Consider the following 21,597-nt stretch of genomic DNA (forward strand, 5'->3'; position numbering starts at 1 on the left):
ACACATAGACGCGAGACGACGTGGCCGTATCTACTTATTCTCTCTTTTTACTTCCCTGTTAAAGATGGTATGGACATGCACACACCCTTATTCCAGACATTACTTCTTCACAGCTGCATGCCCGGGGCCTTCACTATCTCCAGCCCAAACCAGAATCACATCAGCCACATTCCACAGCCGCCCAAAGCCCCAAGGGCAGCTTCACAGCTGGGCACAGGGCTGGGCTGTTCCCTGCCTGCCTGCCTGCCTGCCTGGCAGACATACACCATTACCAACTCTTCCTCACCCTCCCTCCCTCCACTAAACAGAACATATCCTTCTCTCAATTTGCCATCAAACTGTGCCGTAATAGAAATAGTCCTGTTCCTGCTGCCCTCTGCTCGTTCACAGTGTACATGATGAGGTTCGACAGAAGTGGCCGAGGCCACAACAACAGTGGATCAAGATGACAAAGCGCTACGGGAATGTTAATGAGGCCTTTTCAAAAAAAAAAAAAAAAAAATACTGCTGTGACTGAACATCACTTTATTCGCGTGTGGCGGCGGTGTCTTTTAAGGTGTATCACATTGACAGGGAGAAACAACGTGTCAGCAAACAAGACTACGTTGTCTAATGACGTCTGTGACCGTGAGGCGATCATACTGCCGGCGGACAGCGGCAGCAGTCGATTTAGTATGAAACCGACCTCATAACACAATAAATATATGTATGAGACATGTCGTGCCACCCCCCCCCCCCCCCTCCCCCCACAGAATGAAGCGTGAGCTCCTAAGACAAGGTCATCAAAAACCACAGCAAAGGGGTTCAATACTTTCCTCGACCTGATCCAAACCTCCCTGCACCAGCTCAACAGTGACATTAAAATCCCAGCAAGCACAATTTCCTCCACTACCAATCAAACATTGCTGGGACATGATCTCTGGTTGAGCCGGGTCTGATTAAATATCACTTTTTTGATATTCCTGAATCTCCAACGGCAACCTTCAGACCAAAACATACTGCGTGAGGAACACATCTCCAAAGTTTAATCACTACCGCATGTGTGGTGCTGAATTTTAGAACAAGCATCAGTCACATGTGGCCTTTCTATCCACAACCACCAGTGTGCATCACCGTGTTTTACTACATTTGTTGTGTCCGAGACCAGGAATCACTCCACACTTACCATGGGGACCAAAATACTGACCTTCATAACATTTAAAAAGTGTTCCACAGTCTTTTTCAGGAAAAAGATTGCAGTGGGAATGAATTTAGTGTGACGTTTAGGATTATGGTTGGGTAATGGTTAAAGTTGAGATGGTTAACGAATGCTTCCCAGAAAGATATCCACAGGAGTATGTGTGTGTGTTTGTGTGTGTGTGTGGGGTATTTGTTATGTGTGTCTATAAATACTTAAGGCCACGGCGTGTTTCATCATTTCAGTAAATGCCACGCAGTATATCAGTCTAACTGCATACGTCTTGGGCCATTTCCATACCCGTAATAGAGAAAGCCCATCTCCTATCAGGGCTGCACTCTGATAGGAGAGTCCAAATAACACATGCTTGTCTGCACAAATATACACGTGCACACACATACACACACACGTACACAGTCACTGCATTGCTGATGAGGTGACACAGAAAACCAGATTTATTAATGGGAGGAGGAGAATAGATGCAGAATATGATGGTGGTGGGGGGGTGAAATTTGAACAATGGAAAAAAAGGCTGTTAAGGACAAAATCACACACAATTGTGCACAAAAAAAAAACATACAACGCTCTCCGCACTCGGACTGTTAAAATGCATCACTCTTCTCTAACAGACCTGTTTATTTCAGACCTGTGATACAAAAGCCACGGTGGCATGCAGGCTTATCTCTCCACATCCCTTGAAACGCAGCGCAGCCCCCAAAGAGCTCCCCAGTGCTCCACATGCCACTTTCAATTAGTTCCACAAAGAGAGTCTTCTGCTACCAAAAGGAAGATGGGAGCTCATTACTGAATTCCTCTCCACCCTCAGCTTTGAAATATAGATTGTTAGGCTATGCTTGACTCCTGGGTTCCTCCATGTGCCATTTTCTGACCGTGCCACACCAGTCCGGAGCAGATGAGTGCAGACTGCCGTTTCATGGATTAGCCACTCTTCAGGTTTAACAGCCCCTGCAGCTTACCCTCTATTTTACCATTAGTTCTCTGCCTACCCCACTTTCTCTCATTTGCTTTCTTCCCTCTCTATCTTTCTGTCTCTCCCTTCACTAAATAGGCTCCCTGAAGCCACAGCTCTCAGCATTAAGCCCACAAATGGGAAAATACCAGTTCTAATAATCTGATGAGAGCAGAAGAGAGACCGCAGCGCAGGAAATGTGGATATCATATCACACAGTGGTACTATTATAGTAAGCACAGACATAGAGGCGGAGGCTGATAAAGCAATGCAAATTCAGTCAGGTATTGTAATGATACTACAGCTGAGCAAAACTGCAAAGGTGGGAGCTTTAATGGTAATTAACAATTGTATGACACTTCATTGAATTGAGCTTCAACACCTTAAAATCTAGATGAAAAAAATCAAGAAATTCCCAAACAGTGATGGAATTTCATGCAAAAACTGTCAATTATTTGGAAGAAGTGGGTCTGTCATAACTCAAGCTTGACCGAAAACAGTCAGCATGAATTATTTCTTGCTTGGCCCAAACAGAAAATGCAACGGTCACATGATATAGCAGTGCTAGTTAATGATTTCCCCTGAGGACCGAAAACAGCCTGTTCAACAACATCTAGTTGGGTAAGTTCACATTGAAATTCCACAAATATAAACAACATTCTAAACAGCGCTCGCTGCACATGCATGCATATGTGGTGTGACATCTTCATTTCCAGTACCGACGCGATGTTTATACCTTCAATTAACAACTTTCATTAGTGGGCATCCTCAGCGGGAATGCCACCAGCTACGCGAGAAACGGGCAGGTAATTAGAAGGCGCCGGCTGAAACCTGTAGCTGACCATTAGGGATTGTGCAGGTAAGCGGCATGTGGCTCGCTGACACCCGCAAAAGAAAAAAAAAGAAAAAAAAATCCTATGCCGTGCCCTACATTTAATTTATTACTCTGCAGTCAATCAATCACAATGTAGAGGGGGTACGAGAAGTCGGTGTCGGTTGCTATGCTAACTGATGGAGGTTCGGCGTGGCGTGAGGGACAGACGAGGAGGAGGGCAGGGGGCGAGAAGCGTGGAGTGGGTGGCTGCGTGTATGGCAGTTGGAGAAGATGTAGGGTCTCGATACTCTCTCTGATTCACTCTCTATGCAAATCACAACAATCACAGGAAATGCCTGGGCCTTGGCTCGAGCTAATTGCCACGGCAATAACAAAGGAGGGCTTCCTTTGAGCAGAGACGCAAATTAAACATTAGTTTAGAGTTTTCTTGGAGACCGAGGGACGTTCTAATTACCGAGAAACCAACACATCAGCACTTTGCATGCCATGCGTCCTACTCCTGCAGCCTGGCGAAGGGAAACAAATGTATCTCATATTCTGGGAGAGAGGCATTCGGAGGGGGTAGGCGGAGGAGAGGAGTACCAGGAGGGAGATGGAGCATGTTGGAGGGGGGTGCAGGGTGGGGGGGGGGGGGGGGGGTTGACGATAGTGAAGGGCACGGAGCAGGATGAGAGCAGAAAGCATGGGATGGGGGAGGACAGAGATGGAGAGAGATGCGAGGGGATAATAAGGGAGAAGGGAGGTGGAGAACGATAGCCCGCATCTCCAAACCACTCCATGCTGGTAGCGAGGCATCAAAATGTACACCCACTATTAGCATACTGACCCCCACCCCCCCCTCTCCTCTGGCCTCCCCCCTCCCCATTATCATCAGGCATGGCGCACGGGACACAGGGAATGCAAAACCCAGCTCATTTCCCATCACATGTTTGTCTAAATGTCACGTCAACAGAGAAATGAGAATGCAGAACAAACGCCGTTCCGTGTAAATGTGTTCTCGGGTGGCTGTCTGGCTTGCCACTTAAGGGTTAAACGTGTAAGCACTTCATTAATGTGGGTCGGTGGAGCAGAGCATGTTGCGGGCTGAAAAAAAAAACAAAACAACAAGGCTGGATCTCGCTGAGATATGCAACCATGGAAACTTGGGACGACGTCCTTGGATCCGCTCCCCAATAGGATGACGGAGTCCCTGCCCCAGTCAGAGGGGGCCGACATCGAGGCCTTGAGCGGCGCGATGCATCCTGGATGGCTGGTTCTATGTCTGATCTATGTCCGAGGGCGGCGGCACAAAGCCTGACACATTCACCCAGCCCGTCTAACCTAAATGTTCATTCAAAAGGCCTCCCTCGCCCTGAAGCCAAACCCTCTCCTCTTGTCTGCGGCTCGACCTGCCTACTTCCCACCAGTCTGTCTTCCTCACACTTTGCCTGGTGTTAGCATTTGTCTATATGCCTGTCTAACTTTTTGTAGGTCGGGTACGCCCGCCTTCCCCTTACATTGCACGGTCGCGTGAACTCACCCGAGCCACTGACCATGCCGTGAAAATGCAATCGCCCAGCACAGTTGGACTGTTTGTTTGCGCGTGTACACACAGATGTGCATACAGGAGTGCAAACAGCAAGCCATGTACACAAACAAAAGGAGTCCCACTCAGCAATGATCGGAGCGTTTTTCAGAGGAGTAGACCCAGTTGCTATGTGCTCCTGTTGGTATTTGTGCTCAAAAAACACAGCTTGTGTGTTGTATTAGTCACACAAGGCTAACCTCTCTGACACGCAAGGACGTACACACACAAATCCCTCCATGTCAGCAAGCCAAACTCATAAAACACTCACTCTGTAATTGGTATGTAGTAATTTTTTTTGCCTGCTCCTATAATAAGAGAAACTTTTTTTTTTTCCCCTTACCCCAATTACTTTTCCTTGTTTATGTAATGGGCCTTGTTATTTTCTGACTTTTAATATCTCCCCTCATATAACTATAAGCTATGTGAGTAACAGCCTTAATAGACCACAGCTCCTCAAGGATTTGTTACTTTAAGGGAAATCAAGGCTGCAGCGTTTCAGCCTCTGCAAGCAATCCAGAGCGGTGACATCAGTTAATTGCATAAATTGGATCGGGATCAGGCCAGTCATAAGAGAGATTATGACACAAGGGCAGACTGAACTGCTGGAGGGACAAAACAGTGTTTCTGACACCAGCATTCAAGGGGAAGAATGAATTACATCACTGTGCTTGTGTTATGTAAAACGCTCGACCTGCCCTTTGATTAAAACCCTCTCGAAGAAAAAAAAACATTGAAAATAAAGAGTCTTTTTAGTTTGACCACAATGTTTCCCGTTGTGTCAAGGTCAGTTAAAAAAAAAAAAGAAGTGGAATGAGTTTGAAGATTCTTTGTGAATTTCTCAAAGTGGATTAAAAAAAACAAACAAACAAACAAACACTGGCCCGAAGTATGAGGAAAACATCATATTCCACACAAGCTGAAGTATTGCTCTGTGCGGTGAAACAGAGACCTGCTACTGAGCCAGCACTGGAGGGGGGTGCAAGATCTCCACCTCCTCATCAGTAGGCCTAAAGACTATCCCATAGACGCACAGAAACCCAGGGGGGAGATCAAAGCCTCTGTGATCCAGTGGCTGTTATATCACCCCCAGTCTGCTCTCCCACTGCGGGGCCTCCTGTTACGACGCAGGCAACGGTGGAAGAGAGGGAATACAAAACACCGTCCCGTACCCGGATCTTCAGCCAGGGTTTCAATTCCTCCCTCTGTTGCATTTACATTCCACTTTGCATGCCATTAATTTCCATTTGGCCACATTCGTCAAAAGCTGCACATGTGCTCGTCAAACACAGAGGAATTCTTCACACTTTACATTTTAGACACTTCACTTAATTTAGAACTTCAAACTGTGCTGTCACATCTCACAAAATGTGTTTTCCTTGATTGGACGAAAATCAATCGCTCCTTCCCTGCGAATCGCCAGCCCCTCAAACCCCGCTTGTGACGTCCACGCCGGACAGACAGGGACCGAGATCCCGTTTTCTTCCCTCAGCGGAAAGGCATCTCAACAGGCCTGCTATTGACCAGGTCCACCAGGAGAGGGAGTGGGTCAATGTGACAGAAAGCAGGGGACCATTTTGGACCACTTAGCTATAATCAGTAAATGCACCCCCCCCCCCCCCCCCCCCCCCGTTGCAATTAGCGCGGGGCCACCCTGAGAGCGTTCGTTTTGCTCACAGCTCTGTCTGATTTTCATTCTGCTCCACAGGAACCTTGTAATGCAAATAGCACTCCTTGCTTTCAGCCTAACAATGAGGGAGGAGGCGGGAGTTGTGCTGAGGCGCTCTGCCGTCCTCGCTCTGCGGCTGTTTCAGAGGAAGGCCGTTTCCTATGTTTTGACGAGGGAAACACTGCTCGTGTGATCTTCCGCGGCCCTAAAAAACCTGCTCGGGGGTGGGAGAAACCTTTTAAAACTGGACTCACCCGGGCCAGAGCACATTGAGGTTTATCGTCTGCTCCACATTTGTGGCCAATCATTTCCCAGGATCTGGGGTCAGTGGTGCCTCGGCTGTCCGCTGGATATCTAAAAGTTATGACTAGTCCTCAGGCGCGTCAGCAGCTGCCTTATATTCAATTAGCCCCACTAGAAGAGCTTCTTTTCATAAATCAAGACTGGATGGATTATGGAGGAAAGACAGAAAAGGATGCTTTGGAACAAAAGAGAGCACAAAACAAAACTGTGACAGGGAGCTGGTCTCATGCACCGAGCCTCTACCGTACTCCGACAGACTACTGAAATCATTTATGATTCATTTCACTTAGTCCTCCATTATCCTTCTTTTGCCCCCTCCCTTCTCCCCGAGAATAAAAAAAAGAAAGAAAATCAAGGAAAGTCGACAGAACGGACAAAACAGACAGATTGTTTTTTTTTGAACTGATGCTGGCATTTCTCGAGAACAGGTGCTGTAGCGATGATTGATTTGAGCTGCAATATGCATTGACAATGCAACAACAACAACAACAAAAAAAAAGAATTGAGCAGAAAGATGCACACATGAGCTCAAGGAGCGTGTTAAACTATCTTCTCCTGCGGCAGCGCTCGCCTTTGACTGATTCAGGAGCAGCAGAGTTTCCTCCGTCAGCAGGATCGCTGCCTGTGATGCTTGTGGGTGCAGATATCTCAGCGCTACATACACCTGTTGGCGTGCGCGCGCACACACACACACACAGAGGAAGGCACAATGAAGCCACCTGTTTACCGTGCAACGACAAGATACAGCATAACCAGCCTGTACATGAAGAGATTAAAAGAAACAAATGAGACACTTCCGTTTCTATCATTCGGGAGTCGATGCATCTTCGGAGCGAATCGACAGCACGCAGGAAGACTGTCCTGCTGCATAACGCTGAGGCTTTCAGCCCCTTGTGGCCAGATGCAAGGCAAGATGCTTTAGGATTCTATATGGCTTCTGGATGTGATGATTGAAATGCCAGGCAGATCTGTGTGACGGCAGAGGTCAGCATAGAGGAAATGGAGAGAGAGAGAGAGAGAGAGAGAGAGAGAAAAGGAGGGATGAATGGAAACAGGAGGGAGGGAGGTTAGGGGAGGATGATGATGGACGGAAAGTTGTAAAAAAAAAGAAGAAGAAGAAGTAAAGGGGACAAGGGGTAGGGTTCAGTAATAAAAGTTCCCCGCTGTTTTCTCAGCTGTTCACTGTGACCTGAGCAGCGCTGTATACAAGGAAATAAACTCAGGCTCAGCTAAATGGGCCATCTTTATTTCACCTTCACACACACACACACACACACACACACACACACACACACACACACACACACACACACACACACACACACACACACACACACACACATAAAATTGCAGATCTTTGTTACTTAGTTTTGAAGCCAGAAGCAGAAGCTTGCAATCAGACACTCTACCAATGAGCCTTTTACTCAACTATTTATTAGTTCCCTGTATTTTTGTAACCTTTGTGTGTAGGCGTGCGTGCGCATTTTAGTTGTGCGTGTATATTTAGAATCTTTGCAATAATTGTATGATTTTCATTCTATTTAAATCAATTTCGTCTCTGCATTTGTGTTTCTTATTCACCTTTAGGTTGTTTTTCTGTTTCACAAGCGCTGCTGAAAATCTGAATTTCCGCCAAGATCCATAAAGTATTTATTCAGCCATCTCTATCTATCTGACTGTCATCGTGGTGACGACGCTGCGAATCACAGAGCTGGTTTGGGACTTTTGAGCCTTTGGGGGATGTTGTGTTCCTCCAGCACCTACGTTGGGAGAGCTTGACATGGAATAGAAGGGGGGAATGAGCTTTTGCAGATTTCTCAAGCTCATCCTGTGTTTGCATATTTTAAGCCTCTCCCAAAACATGGAGGCAGTGAGTACTGACAATGACATTGCCAAAGACTTTAATAAGAAACTAGCAACCTGCTCTGGAAGTGTAAGAGAGATCATATTTTTGCAGAAAGAGCCACGACTCAAAGGCAATCTTAATCAAATCGTCACAGGAAGTTTTGAGACTATCACATTGTGAGCAACCCGTGAGTATTAACTCACGACTTTTGACAAACAAGTCTTCATTCCTTAATATCATTAAATTAGTAACCAAGTTACAAATACATAACTCAGGCCATTGTCTCACTGGTTACTGTTTCACCAAACTGGTATTTAGAAATAGAAGTCGAGCTACTTAATCCTGAACCAACCCAGACTTGCTGACAATCGTGGTACTTGTGAGGAAGTCGGAGGCTTTAACAGATATGTGAGGAGTCTGCTGCAGGTGAGGCAGGAACTATTTTTACTCATTTCATTTATACAGTGTGGATTATGCTGTGGAAAAACACTTCCCCGAAACAATAGATGGAGTTCAAGAAGACTTAATGGTCGACTTATTTAACCGACCAGACCAATGCCGACAGCTCAGCTCATAATAAGCAGATACAAAAAAGTAAACTTCTCCACCTTTAAAACAGGTAACCAGTAGCTCTAATCAATAGCTTATCTATATCAATACACAACACTAGTCGTGCGTATAATCTACACTTTCTTCTGTACAGAGAGGGAGCACAAATGAACAATGCACACAGCTGGTAACAGGCTGAAGATGAAAGCCAATTTGGGTTCCTTTGTGTAACTGAGAGCTTCAGTTGGACCACAGGTCTCTGTGGAACAAAGACAAGGAGAGGCGAGGGAGGGATAGGAAGAGAGGGAGAGCGCAGTGAGGGGATGCAACAGAGAAAGGCAGGAGAAGGAGTGCGGCGGCGGCGGCGGTGATGGGAAGGGGGGGGGGGTTGAGGGAAGACAGGGCGTTCTGGCCCACCTGGGCAAACAATAGCCGCGAGATGAGAGCTTGGCTCAAGGGCCCTGCCTGTCCCTAAAGTACACAGCTGTCGGCCGGGGCCGGCAGGAAGATCAAAACAACCCGGGTCTAGTTCAGGTGTTGGACCTTCATAGGCAGATGGACCTGTTTTTTTTTCTTCTTCTCCGGTATGTGTGTGTGCGTATGGGGGGGGGGGTTCTTGGTTGCCATGACAACAGCTGGAACATAGACTTTTTTGTTGTTGTTGTTGTTATAACTCCAGCATGTTAATGCTCCTCATTCAAGTCAACAAAAAAACACTGAACTAAAAAAGGGTGGCAATGATACACTTTTAGACTCAAGGATGTTCCATTAAGAGTAATTAATGGCTAAATGCATTTCCTATTCAAATTAGTGCTTTTACTTTGTGTTGTGAAAGCAGCTCGCGCTGGATCTAGAGCTGCATGCTTAATAGATTTTCGCATGCATGTATGTATGCCTAGCCTTGATTTCTTGCCCAGCGTGTCGGAGCCTTCACTGAAAGTCTTCTTGATTTCACTTTTTGGTGAATGGGTTTCTACTTCAGGGATGGCATGTGTATGTTGATGGCAGGGAGAATCTGCTGCAAGCCAACGTGAATATGGAAATACTATCATAAAAAGGAAGCACACAGGGGGGAAGAAAAAAATGCATGTAATTCCCTTACGCAGGGTACAAGGACAACTGTCTTTGTTTAAAGACAAGCCATCTGTTTGATGATATATAGATTCTGGCAGTAATGAAAGACTGCCTGGTGGTGTTGCTGCCTCCCCGTTGTCCCCGCTGCGTTTAAAGGGGAGATGTGAGTTATGTCCAGTTCACGCTGATAGCACACACTCAGATGTTGTGTTGTCTCAGCTCGGCGGCCGCTGGTGGGTGCACGCTGCGGCGACACGTCGCATGTGTTCACCGCATGGGCCTGGATATGCGCAAAAACTCTCATAACATGCAATAAATCAGTTGATCCTGGAGGGCCATTTTCAAAACAAAGCGTGGAATAGGTTCTGGGGCAGGACATATCCCCTGCTTGATCAGCCACTCTTTCACACACACACACAAAACACACGCACCAAATTGCTTTGTACGGCTGAGTGGACACCGTTAACATTTACACTAATTAATTTGCTCGCTTGTTTTCTTCTTATTTCCTTCTTTATTATAGTATTCCTGCTTTTTGTTCTGGGTTTTTTGTTGTTTTTTTTAATTCTTTTTGTTATCTGCAATCTCACTGGAACAGGATTTTTTTTTTTTTTTTTTTTTCCCCCTCCGTGGGCTGATATATAGCGTCTTAACACTCTTTCGGTGCCTCCCAGCTTGTGCACTCAATAACCAGCTGAACTCGACAGACAATCCGACGCTCCTCGCCCATAAAATACAAGGATTAGTCTTCAAAGCTCAGTGGCTAAGCACATGGAGAAAGTTCATTAGTTGGCAGTGCTCTTTCTTATGAAATTAGGCAATGTAGTAGTTTGAATGAGTCAATAAAATCCATCACTCCTGTGGCAGTGCTGTCTGCAGCGGCGGTGTCTGAAGAGACGCGCTCGCCCAGATCCAGACTCAAAACATTCTTGGATGCTGCCCCATTCCTAATGCTAACCCCTTTAATATTTAACCAGGATCCAATACAGGAGTAATTATTTTTCCAAACAAATTACGCCTCGGGCCGAAACCACCGCAATCTGATACACCACAGCGATACATTCTGTGTCGCAAGGCGCTATTAGTCATTTTAAATTATTTATCAAGTCTGGGTGAAACAGGATTTGCTTCAGACTCGTTTTATGACAAGCATACAGCTTCAAAAGAATCCAGAGAGGGCTTTATTCTCTAAAAAAAAAAAAAAAAAAAAAGCTAATTTTATTAAGCGCTCCTCTTTCTCATCTTCAGAAACCACCGGAGACTCGCACAAACGGGGAGACACAAGGTCAACAGAAGAATGACGACGCTGGCTCGAGTTATGTAGAAATAACCTAATTCAGACATCTGAGCAAGACCTCTATGCAAGACGCCACAACGGACATCTCCACAAAGTCTTGATAAATGTCAAGTCATGAACTTCCCTTAGTGCTTTGCCCCTTTTGTTGACCCACAAATTGCAACGAAGCAAAAACGTTCCTGTGAATGACGATGACGTGATTTGTCCCCAAACTTGAGCTACTATCTGTTGACGAATCGTAAGTCCTCTGCGTCACACTCTAAACTTTTAAGCAAAACATTTTATATACAACGTTCTCTGATCCCATCTGAAGTTGAGCGCCGTAAAAGTGAGAGGAGTGCGGCGTTAATAATCGGAATTTAAAAGTCACACGGAAAAACGCTGCTTTTATGACTTTACGAGCGGTGCTGAAAATAGCCCGCGTGCTCCGAACAGAGCCTCGTTTAATTCTGCCATCTGCAATGAAAAATAGAAACATTTTTATAGAGCGACAACTGTCACCATGAATATGAGCTATGTTTAACTGGGCCGTCGAACATCTTCTATCAAGCACAATGAACGCATTAAAAAAAAAGAAAAAGGGTGAGGGAGGGAGAGGCGGAACGTAAAAAAAGCAAGCGGAGAAATCTGTTAGGATTGTAGGGGACCATCAAGTTGTTGTGATGAGCCAGGGGGTAACGCATAAGAAGAGAGACGGGAGGGTGGTCATCAAAGCCTCTTTTTTTTTTTTTTTTTTTCCTCTCCATGCAGGGGGGCCTCAGCTGGCCCGGCTGAGCGGCGGAGAGCCTCTGTCCACTTTGCCTGCCGCAAATTAGCCAAACTATTTACCCTCATATATGCACATTAGCAAATTCCTCCAATTGAGAATTGCATCTGTTTTGTTCTGTAGAGAACTTCATGGGAGCCTACATGGGCCTCTGCACACCAGGCATCCTCTGTCACAGTGGCAATCAGTACACACACACACACACACACACACACACACACACACACACACACACACACACACACACACACACACACACACACACACACAGAGTCGGGATGGAGCCAATTGCGGGTCCCCACTGGGCCTCCCCCCAATCCCACCCAGCCTTCTCCCCAGCTGGACTGCTCCTGCTCAGTATCTCCCACTTCCCCTCCCTGTCTGTCTCTCGTTCAGCTGTTGACAAAGTCTCTGTTTTTTAACCGTCTTCATGGTCGCTGCAATTAAAAACACAGTGAATTTCACCCAAACACTGAAAATCCAGGTCCCAAAATGTTTGGGTTTTTTTTTCTCCTTTTTTTTGGGTCTGTCAAGTCTTCATTGCCCTTGCTGCATATTTTTTCTCTCCGTGCGGTGTTAGCTTTTAAATATTCATGTCAGTGAATGGAAGAGGTGTGTGTGTATGTTCGGGGGGGGTGGAGAGAAAGGGAAGTAGCCAAGGCAGCATGCCGTGGTGGGGGCTAACCCCCTTCGCTGGAGCTCCCTGCGGAGGGATGGCGGGCATACAGGAATGGTGGAGGGAGGGGATCAGCAGGAGGCCTCATGATTTATTTAGACCCGAGGGCACCTGTGCCAGTCAGCCACTGATGGCAGCCATCACCTTGCCAAAGTATCGGCGCTTGAATCCAGAGAAGAAGCAAAAAAAAAAGACAAATCTATTTCAGAAGGAAGGAAAAAAAAAAAAAAAAGATGTACGGCTAATTTCACCTGTCCTGCTAATGATTTTCAGACTTAAATGAGAATTCAACTCCATTGTTCTGTGGTCGTAGCCCAACAAGCGTGAACATTTTAATGACCTCCCACTTCACGATGTTAGCCTGCAGTGTTATGCCTCAACTCCGCAAACACGTGTAAGGTTTTAATAACTCACTACTGGCATGCTGACATCGTGTGCAAAACACGCCGAAAGCTTAGGTGAGGGGAAAGGAAAAAAAAATAAAAAATCCTATGTTTCAAATAAGCCAATCAATATAGAGCAGAGAGATTGCAGCCTTAGTGAGCCTGAGTGGGCGGCTCGCTGTGTTTTATCAAGGCAGCTTAATTTCCGTCAGTTTAATATCCTGGGAAATGTATGGAAATTGAACTGTGAGGGAGAACAAAGACAAGTAGCCGGGATAAAACGACGCGGTGAAACTCAGAAAGCTCCCGCCTTATCGGCGGAGCGCACGGTTTCCACACTAGCAGCGGTGCGCGATCACACACACACACACACACCCACACCCACACACCCACACACACACACACACAAGTGCCATGCACACATCTGGGCAGTCTGTCAGAGTACATTGATGAGTGTATCCATCAAATGGGATTTAAAGTTCATGTTTTTTTTCCTTAAGAGTTAAATAATTCTAACTCGTTATTTACCGAAGTGAGTCAGAGAGGAGCGGCAGAGGCCTGCACAGGTTCCGATGCATATGCTTTGACTACAGGTTGGTTAATTAGCTTAGCTGCTACATGTCTCCTGCTTGCTGACTGCTCTGTGGAGACACATGGAAGAGCTGCCCAGAGGCAAATTATAAATGAGAAGCAGGTTATTAGGATTCTGTCATGCATACTAAGGTGTTATGACTGTCATAAAAAAAAGCACAATAGTGAATACACGGTGCAGTAATTGTCCTTTCAGGGGGTCTTCCTCTTATATGCCATTTCCTGATGAGAACCACATTCAGCAACAACACTAAGTGGTCACTAACCGCAAACATGAAGTTGAGTATAAAAACAAATCGACTTGAAAGTCAGCAGAAGAAAAAAAAGAAAAAAACAACAACAATTCATAAATAACAGCGTTCTGACAGTCAGGTAATGAAAGCTCATCTGTATCAGTAATAATCTGTGTTTGTGTAAAGAGTGTCGTGTTTCAGGTGCTGGAGGGGAATGCAAAACAACAACCACCCCGGTCCCTTTTAGACCCTGCACCTGCACAGACGGTGTCGCCACCGCCGAGGGGATCTGCCTCTCCACCCTTTTTCTAATTCATCTTTCTTCTGTGGCAACCTGATCCCACCGTTTACCTACTTTTTTTTTTTTCTTTGCTCCCTCTCTGGCACATACACACGTACCCTTTAACGCACGCTTCACAGAACAGTAACTAATAGCAACCTCATTCATTAAAACACCCCTTGATGTTTCGCACGGAGGCAGAGTAAATGTGCTGGAACGCCTGTCCTGACAGTCTGCCTGCGCCGACGCTAACAACAGATAAAGCGATAGATAGGCAGGTGGGGAAGCGACTCGTCTTACACTCAGGCCTAAGTAGCCACTGCACCGCCACGGGTGGAGAAAGACCCATGTCTCATTAGTTATGAGGCTATGATACGAACCCCAACATGGGAAAAAAAAGAAGAGAAAGAAAGTCTCCAACCATGGCACGAGAAATTTAAGGAAGGTCCCAGAGTGTGAGCTTTTTGCTTTTTCCATTAGGATGCATTAAGACGTCTTCGGTCAGAGGCCTCTTGCTTCACACTGATAACACTGAGAGTACACAGACACCGACCACTTCAGATTACTGCGCCAACAAGCTCATTCCTTTCTCGGCGACGTTGACTCATTTTCCCTTCACCCCACAATGTCTGATAGCCTAATACCTCTGGCTTTGCGTGTACAAGATGCATGAAATTTCCCCTGTACCGCACACGGAGTTCATCCGTGTGTAAGATAGGGCGTCTGCGATGGGAGTGTTTTAATAACGGGGACAAGCCGGGAGGTGCTGACGTGTGTGGTATATGTGCAAAACAGCTTCAGACTTCTGAGGCTGCTAATATTAAGACGCTTAATTATCAGAGGAAATTGCTCTGCCTCGTTCTCTGTCCTTCTGTCTCGTGGCGGCCGAGTGAAATATCCAGAAGCTTTCTCATGTGTGCGCAGAGGAAGTCTTTCTTGGAAGGCATTTGTGCCGCTGTGCTATTTTCTGCACACTAAAAGTAAAAATAAAAAAACGGTGGTTGAGACGGAAATTTAAGCGCCGCCTGATATCTCACCTCTGCCCACCAGGCGACTCGCTGCGCTACCCAGAGTCTATGAAATCCAATCGAAACACCGATATATCACAGCAATCTCATACTCCTGTTATCTTAACTTCTATGAGACATTTTTGGTTCAGGACTTTCAGAATTTCTTTTAACTTTTTTAATTTGTTCACCTATTTTCTCACTGAACCTGTTCAACTCGAGAGCTACTGTAAGCATAGATGCAATTTCCTTTAAGTAGTTAGAAATGTAAACATTCCCTGAAGTAGTAATCTGGTACTCTTTCAAAGACTGACAATAAAAATGTAATTTCAACCCCTTTTTTTTTTGTCTTTGATCATAAACTATAAAATTAACATATAGTATAAAGTTACTAAAGTTACTCTGTCTGGAAGATGGGCGGATTGGAACCTGATGACCCTTTCAAGACGACACAACCCCCATCCCGAAGCGTACGGTGAATTTGTCTTTTCCAAACGCTGACTCTTGCCTGCACATTGCGCCTGCTGCTCAATACGAGAGTTCTGCTTGAAGGAGCCGCTCTCCCCTCCAAAACTTTGACAGGAACTTAAATAGCATCTTGCGGAATTCATCTCGCCGCCTTAACCCGACGGGATAAATGGGACAAAAACACCCAGCTGGGACAAGACAATAATCCCTTTATCTGGTGCAGTGTAGTCCTGTGACGAGCCAGCTTTACCTGTTACATCATTAGCTATAGCGCAGGAGGGAGAAGGAGAGCAGGAAAGAGGAGGAAAGAAGGATATAAGTGGCATCAGGATTAGGCCAGAAGATGACACAATGAGGACATAAACACAATAAAACAATCAAGGCGGGGACAGAGAGGTGCTACAAGAAAAAAAAAGCCAAAGCTTCAGGACTGCAACACATTTTTATTAATTGCGAGGGGATTGTCGGGGATTCAAACGCAGTTTGACAATGTGTCCCGCGGACGGGCCCGTTTACACGAGGATAGATGAGCTCGGCTACATGACCCTGTACTCGCAGAGCACTGAGGCGAACGAAGTTGAAGCCACAAGCACCTTGAGAGCCGCTCTTGTTTACCTTGAATACTGGTATTTTATTTGCATGAGTCAACCTTGTGGAAAATCCATAACTCGTTTGCAAGGCTGTTACAGCATATACGACGTCAGCAGCGGGCAATATCTGTGACATCCAAAATGCAAACAGCTGTGTGTGTGTGTGTGTGTGAGGGCGATGAAATTCCCACCGAATGGGGGGGGAAGCAGACGTGAGCGATGAAGGCTTTTTGGATCTATAATGTCAGCGCTGGGCTTTAGAATGACTCGTTCTCAGTCTCATCTGTAAATAAAGACTGGAAATGAGATAAAAGAAGGAAGGTAAACACGGCGCACTCACAATCCCCCTTTAATGCCACTCTCTGAGGTCATTTCGCCTCATCAATCAAAAACAAGGCATTGTTGAGAGGAAAACACAAATATTTCATTTCACGAGAATCAAAGAAAACAACACGGGGATGCGGTTTTCTATTGTGAAGGGTATAGAGTATCGCGGGAGCCGGGAAAACACACCTGTATGTAATCTCCACCCTGAGAAGGCACGGGCAACAGAAGCTACCCCCCCGACTATCTTCTCATCTGAAATCATCAAAGATGGTTTGATGTTCACCCTCCATGCTTCTGAACTCAACGTGAACTCTACCCACAGCCCAAGTTTGTTTGCTGCCCGGACTTCTCGCAACGATAAGACACCCGTCGAGCTCATCTCCCATGAGCTCATTCTTTGAATTGAACTGTAAGACTTGCCTCATTCCTCACATCAGTCCTGGCATAAGGCACACTGAAGGAAAAACACTGCTGCACTCTCACCGCTCTCAGCACTTCAAGCCACCGTCCTCATCAACACCCCCTTTTTTTTTTTTTTGCTTTTCCGGTGGCTGATGGGTAACTTTGCTGGACAGTGTCAAGCGTCCACCTTTCCTCCGCTTCCCTGCCAAGAGGAAATGAAGGGATGATCTCCTCCACCCGCCACTCCCGGAGAAGACAAACAGGAACATTTCATAACCTTGTTTGTTGACCCAGAGCGGAGAGCAACAACAAGCCGCTAACTTGTGATTCCATCAGGGCAGGTTAGTTAAACTTAGATAACAGCACCTCCCCGTCGCCATGATCCTAATCTCTAAATCGACACCATTGACAAAGACTTTAACTCTACTTCCAATAATGTGGTTGTGAATTTAAGTGACATTGATCTGATGAGAAGCACATAAAGAGGTTTTTTTTTTTTTACCATTCTGTTAAAGAGGAGCAGAGTATTAGAAACACCACCATTGACACAACCCGAATACATTATGATAAAGTACGATTCTAATACTACTCCGCTGCCTCACGACCCTGAATCGAATGAAGCCGTATAGAAGACGGATGGATGATTACCATCTTTCTGACCGTGTCAAGCAAAACTGAAAAGACAGTGAGCTTTATGGACGACAAAGCATGCACTGGATAGTTTTAGTTTGTACAAGTAATCCTACAGTAATGGAGTGTACAGAGAAAAGTCAAAACAAAACTGAGGCCAGGCTTTATCCAAATGAGGTTTGCTGGAGCAAATTCGAGGGTCGCCAGAGAGACAGAAGGTCTCACACACAAATCAACTTAGTTTCAGACATGCTTTTAGGGAGAAAACTGAGAAAAGCCAGAAAGAACATACAAACAGATAATCCTTCCTGGTTATATACCGCTATATGCGCTGCGCCTGGGGAGCCTCTCGGGGTTAAATGCCTTGCTTAAGGAGCAACAACGGTATTCAAACAAGCTAAATACAGATTTTGCTTCCCTAATGTCGAGACCAGGGGTCTCCAACCTGTCCCATCAAAAGGCCCTAAAATGTTTCAGTCTCTTCTGGAGCCACAAAAGAATTTGAATTATTAAGGATCACACAGCATATAAAGTTATGACAAATTTACATTAATGACGTTTCATGCCTGCAATTTATGATTTTGCAGTTTTAGCTTTTGTAACGATTTTTAACCGTTTTTAACCTTCTCAGCCGACTTAAACTGATTCAGTTTTAGTTGTTTTAGCCATTTTGACCTGTGTTTGCTCCATTTACAGTTTCAAACATTTTGGCTCCCCCTTTTGTCTTTTAGCCCACCCTCCTTGTAACACTTTCTTTCCTGGTTTTAATCAATTTAAGCAGTTTGTAGCCTTTTTTTTAAAAGTAGGAATCTTCTCCTATTTAACCAATTTAGCCAGATGAAAATAAGCCAGATGTGCAAACACAAAACCCCCCCCCCAAAAAACAATAAGCTTTCAGGGTGTTAGGTGAACTGGTGCCGCTCAATCTCACAAACCGTCATTCACCAGTTTAGGATGCATTCAGCTCTAAATTGCTTCAATAAAGCCTGATTCTATGTAAATCTCCCGGTACACTCTTTGTGATGCTCTGCCATTTATTTTCTAACAATTCTGATGAAAACGCTGCAGCCAAAGTAGTTTTGTGACATAAATGAATGAAATGCAGACACATTTATTTTTAAAATGTTATACCAGTTAACATCAACACAATGAATCGTTGGGGCTAAAGCCACCCCTGGTTGGGAATCACTGATCTCGACCACCATCATATAAACTCTTAAAATAGCTGTAAAGTAATCAACAGATTTCTCCAAGAGGTGGTCAGAAACATCTCACCAATATAGACAGTTGTGCAGAGCCACCACCTGCCTCGTTTGTTTGTGTGTGTCACCACATACATACACGAACACACACACACACACACCTGTTCTTCCATCAGCAACAGCCCTGAGCCACAAACAAAGCATCTCTCGGTGCTGAACATGAACACTGTTTGGATGCACATGCAATTCCTCTGCTAAAACCAAAACACGCTGTTTGCAATTGGTGCAAGATTTTTTTTTTTTTTTTTTTTTTAAAGTCCTGAAAAAAAAAAAGAAAAAGACAGAAAGAAAAGAAAAGGTCTTCCCAGAGAGTCATCTGGTTCTAATGCAGGCCCCGCTGGTGTGGATTACAAGCACATATTACAGGAGAACTCAGGCTGACCCCTCATCTCTATCCTGGGGGAAATGGGAGCCAGCCACTGTGAACGGGGGGCTGAGGGCCCGGGGGGGGGGGGGGGGGGGGGGGGTAGAAGGGCGAATAGAAGCCCGTGGGCACACTGCCACCCCACATCATTGGTGCCCTTCTTCCAGAGAAGAGACTCTGTGAGATCTTTAAAAGAAAAAAAATAAATAAATCCTGTTTTGAAACAGGAAAAATACTTTCATCCTCTGAATTTCTAAACACTACCAAACCACTGTTTCACATATTGCCTGTCAGGCCTTCATCATCCGAAAGATATGCATGTCCTAAACTTCTAAATACATCAAAGCGCATGCTTGTTTTACTACCCAAAATGCAGCTGGTCCCACAGTAACTCTGCAAGTCAAGGTGAGTTTTACTGCTATGCAACACTTTGGAATAAGAGGAAAACTACGGTGGTAAACAAGCACAAGAGAACTCAGAATAAAGGAGACGTGTGTACTTTTGGCAGCAAATCTGTGTTTTTGGCCAAATAATCAGCTCAAGTACAAAAACATTCCTATTAAAGCAGTGATAAATCAAACAAGATGCAGAAAGCGCAATCACCAAACAAAGCAAACAGGGACCAATGGACAGACACATTATGATGCCCTTTTCCTTTTTTTTTTTCCTTTTTTCTTCTTCATTGCATCTGCAGTGTTACAAGCAATGCCACACACCGCAGCCCTCCATACTCATTTCATTACCAGCTAATTGTTATGTCAAGGTTGCAGCTCTTACCTGTAGTATCTGGACTGTAGATAAGTGGAGCAGACTGCTTTGGACACATGGCTGGCGGAGCCAAAGTCAATGACTTTGACCCGGTACGGCTGTCGAGACGGGTCCACGAGCATGATGTTCTCCGGCTTCAGGTCGGCGTGAATCAGCCCCAGGCTCTTCAGCTTCATCAGCGCCGTGGCCACCTGCTGCAGCACGGGTCTGATGTATTTGAGGGGCAGAGGGCTGAACTTGTTCTGCTTGAGGAAGTCGTACAAGTTCTGCTCCAACATCTCAAACACCAGGCACGTGTGGTTCTTGTGCTGGAAGCACTCGTAGGCCCTCACGAAGTTGTAGTCGTCGGCGCTCTCCGTGCTGAGCCGCGCCAGGATGCTGACCTCGATCTGGCCCTGCCGGGCGTACGACGGGTGGTTCTTCAGGATCTTGATCGCCACTATCTCGTTGGTTCCCCTCTTCCAGCACTTCACCACCTGCCCGAAGGTGCCGCGTCCCAAGAACTCCAGGACCTCGTAGGTGTTGGTCATGGAGCAGAGCACCTCGTGCTGCACCAGCTGGTAGTCGCCCTCGTTGTTGGAGCCGCTGTTCTTGGACGTGGCCGTGGAGGTGGCGGTGGCCACCGTGGCCACCGTGGCCCCGCTGGCCGCCCCGTTCTGGATCATTGGCGGACCGTGCTCCTCAATGATCTGCACGCTGCTGTTGTTGTCAAGCTCCTCGCTCTTGCGCTTAAGCCCGCATCGCTGGTAGGTGTCGAGAAGGCTCACCGTGCTGCGGCGTGTCAGGTTGTGGACGCCGACGCCGACGCCCGCACCGCTGCCACCCCCGCCACCTCCGCCGCCACTACCGTTGCTGCTGCTGCTGCCTCCACCCCCGCTGCCCAGCAGAGACCCCACAACCCCCGAGGTGCTGCTGGCTGAGGCGACCACGATGTGGCCCGCGCTGGCTGGGAAGATGAGAGCCTGCTCGTAGGGCAGGGTGGAGCTGGCGACCTGCAGGGAGCTGTTGATGCCCAGGGGGCCGCTGGCGGCCGACACGTTCTTGCTGCTGTTGTGGCTGTAGACTTTGCTGTGTGTGCCGTACCCTGTCATATCCCAGTTACAACTCTGCTCCACCTTCAGTTTCTTCACGCTAAAGAAGGCACTTGACTGGAGAGTGTGAGGGGAGAACACTTGCACTTGCGAGGCCATACCTGTGACAGGAGGGGAGGGGGGGAGAGGTGGGGAGGGAGGACGAAAGTGAGAGGTTAGGAATTTGAGAGTGTCTGAAACATGAGTGGTAGCCAGAAGCTTTAAATAAAGACAGCGTGGGTCAGAGCAGGTCATTTAAACACCAAGCATATATGCGGATGTGTCAGCACATTAACCATCTACAGCAATTAGTGAAACAATTACATCACCGTTGAACATTTACCAACAAACCGTCAGCTGCTGCGTCGGTATCGTTTGTCGAGGAAGGAAAAGATTTGCTTTTAGTTTTTCAAGCTGTTATATAACATCAACGAGACAAAGGGTTCAGAAAAAAAGATAAGCAGATTTAGACGGAGCAGTAATGCAAACCACTGCT

General features: G+C 46.2%; 1 protein-coding gene across 2 annotated transcripts in view; it reads right to left on the reverse strand.

Annotated features, from left to right (window-relative positions):
• The window catches only part of hipk2 (homeodomain interacting protein kinase 2), a gene marked incomplete at both ends in the record, with an annotated part of 51,336 nt that extends 30,115 nt beyond the window's left edge, over positions 1-21,221 (reverse strand). For both annotated transcript variants that reach the window (XM_080505121.1, XM_080505120.1), the window contains one exon: positions 20,041-21,221. In XM_080505121.1, coding sequence (XP_080361247.1) covers positions 20,041-21,221 — 1,181 coding nt within the window. The remainder of the gene's footprint in view (positions 1-20,040) is intronic.
• Positions 21,222-21,597: the final 376 nt, after the last annotated feature.

The sequence above is a fragment of the Blennius ocellaris genome (assembly GCF_963422515.1).
Source record: "Blennius ocellaris genome assembly, chromosome: 11".
NCBI lineage: Eukaryota > Metazoa > Chordata > Actinopteri > Blenniiformes > Blenniidae > Blennius > Blennius ocellaris.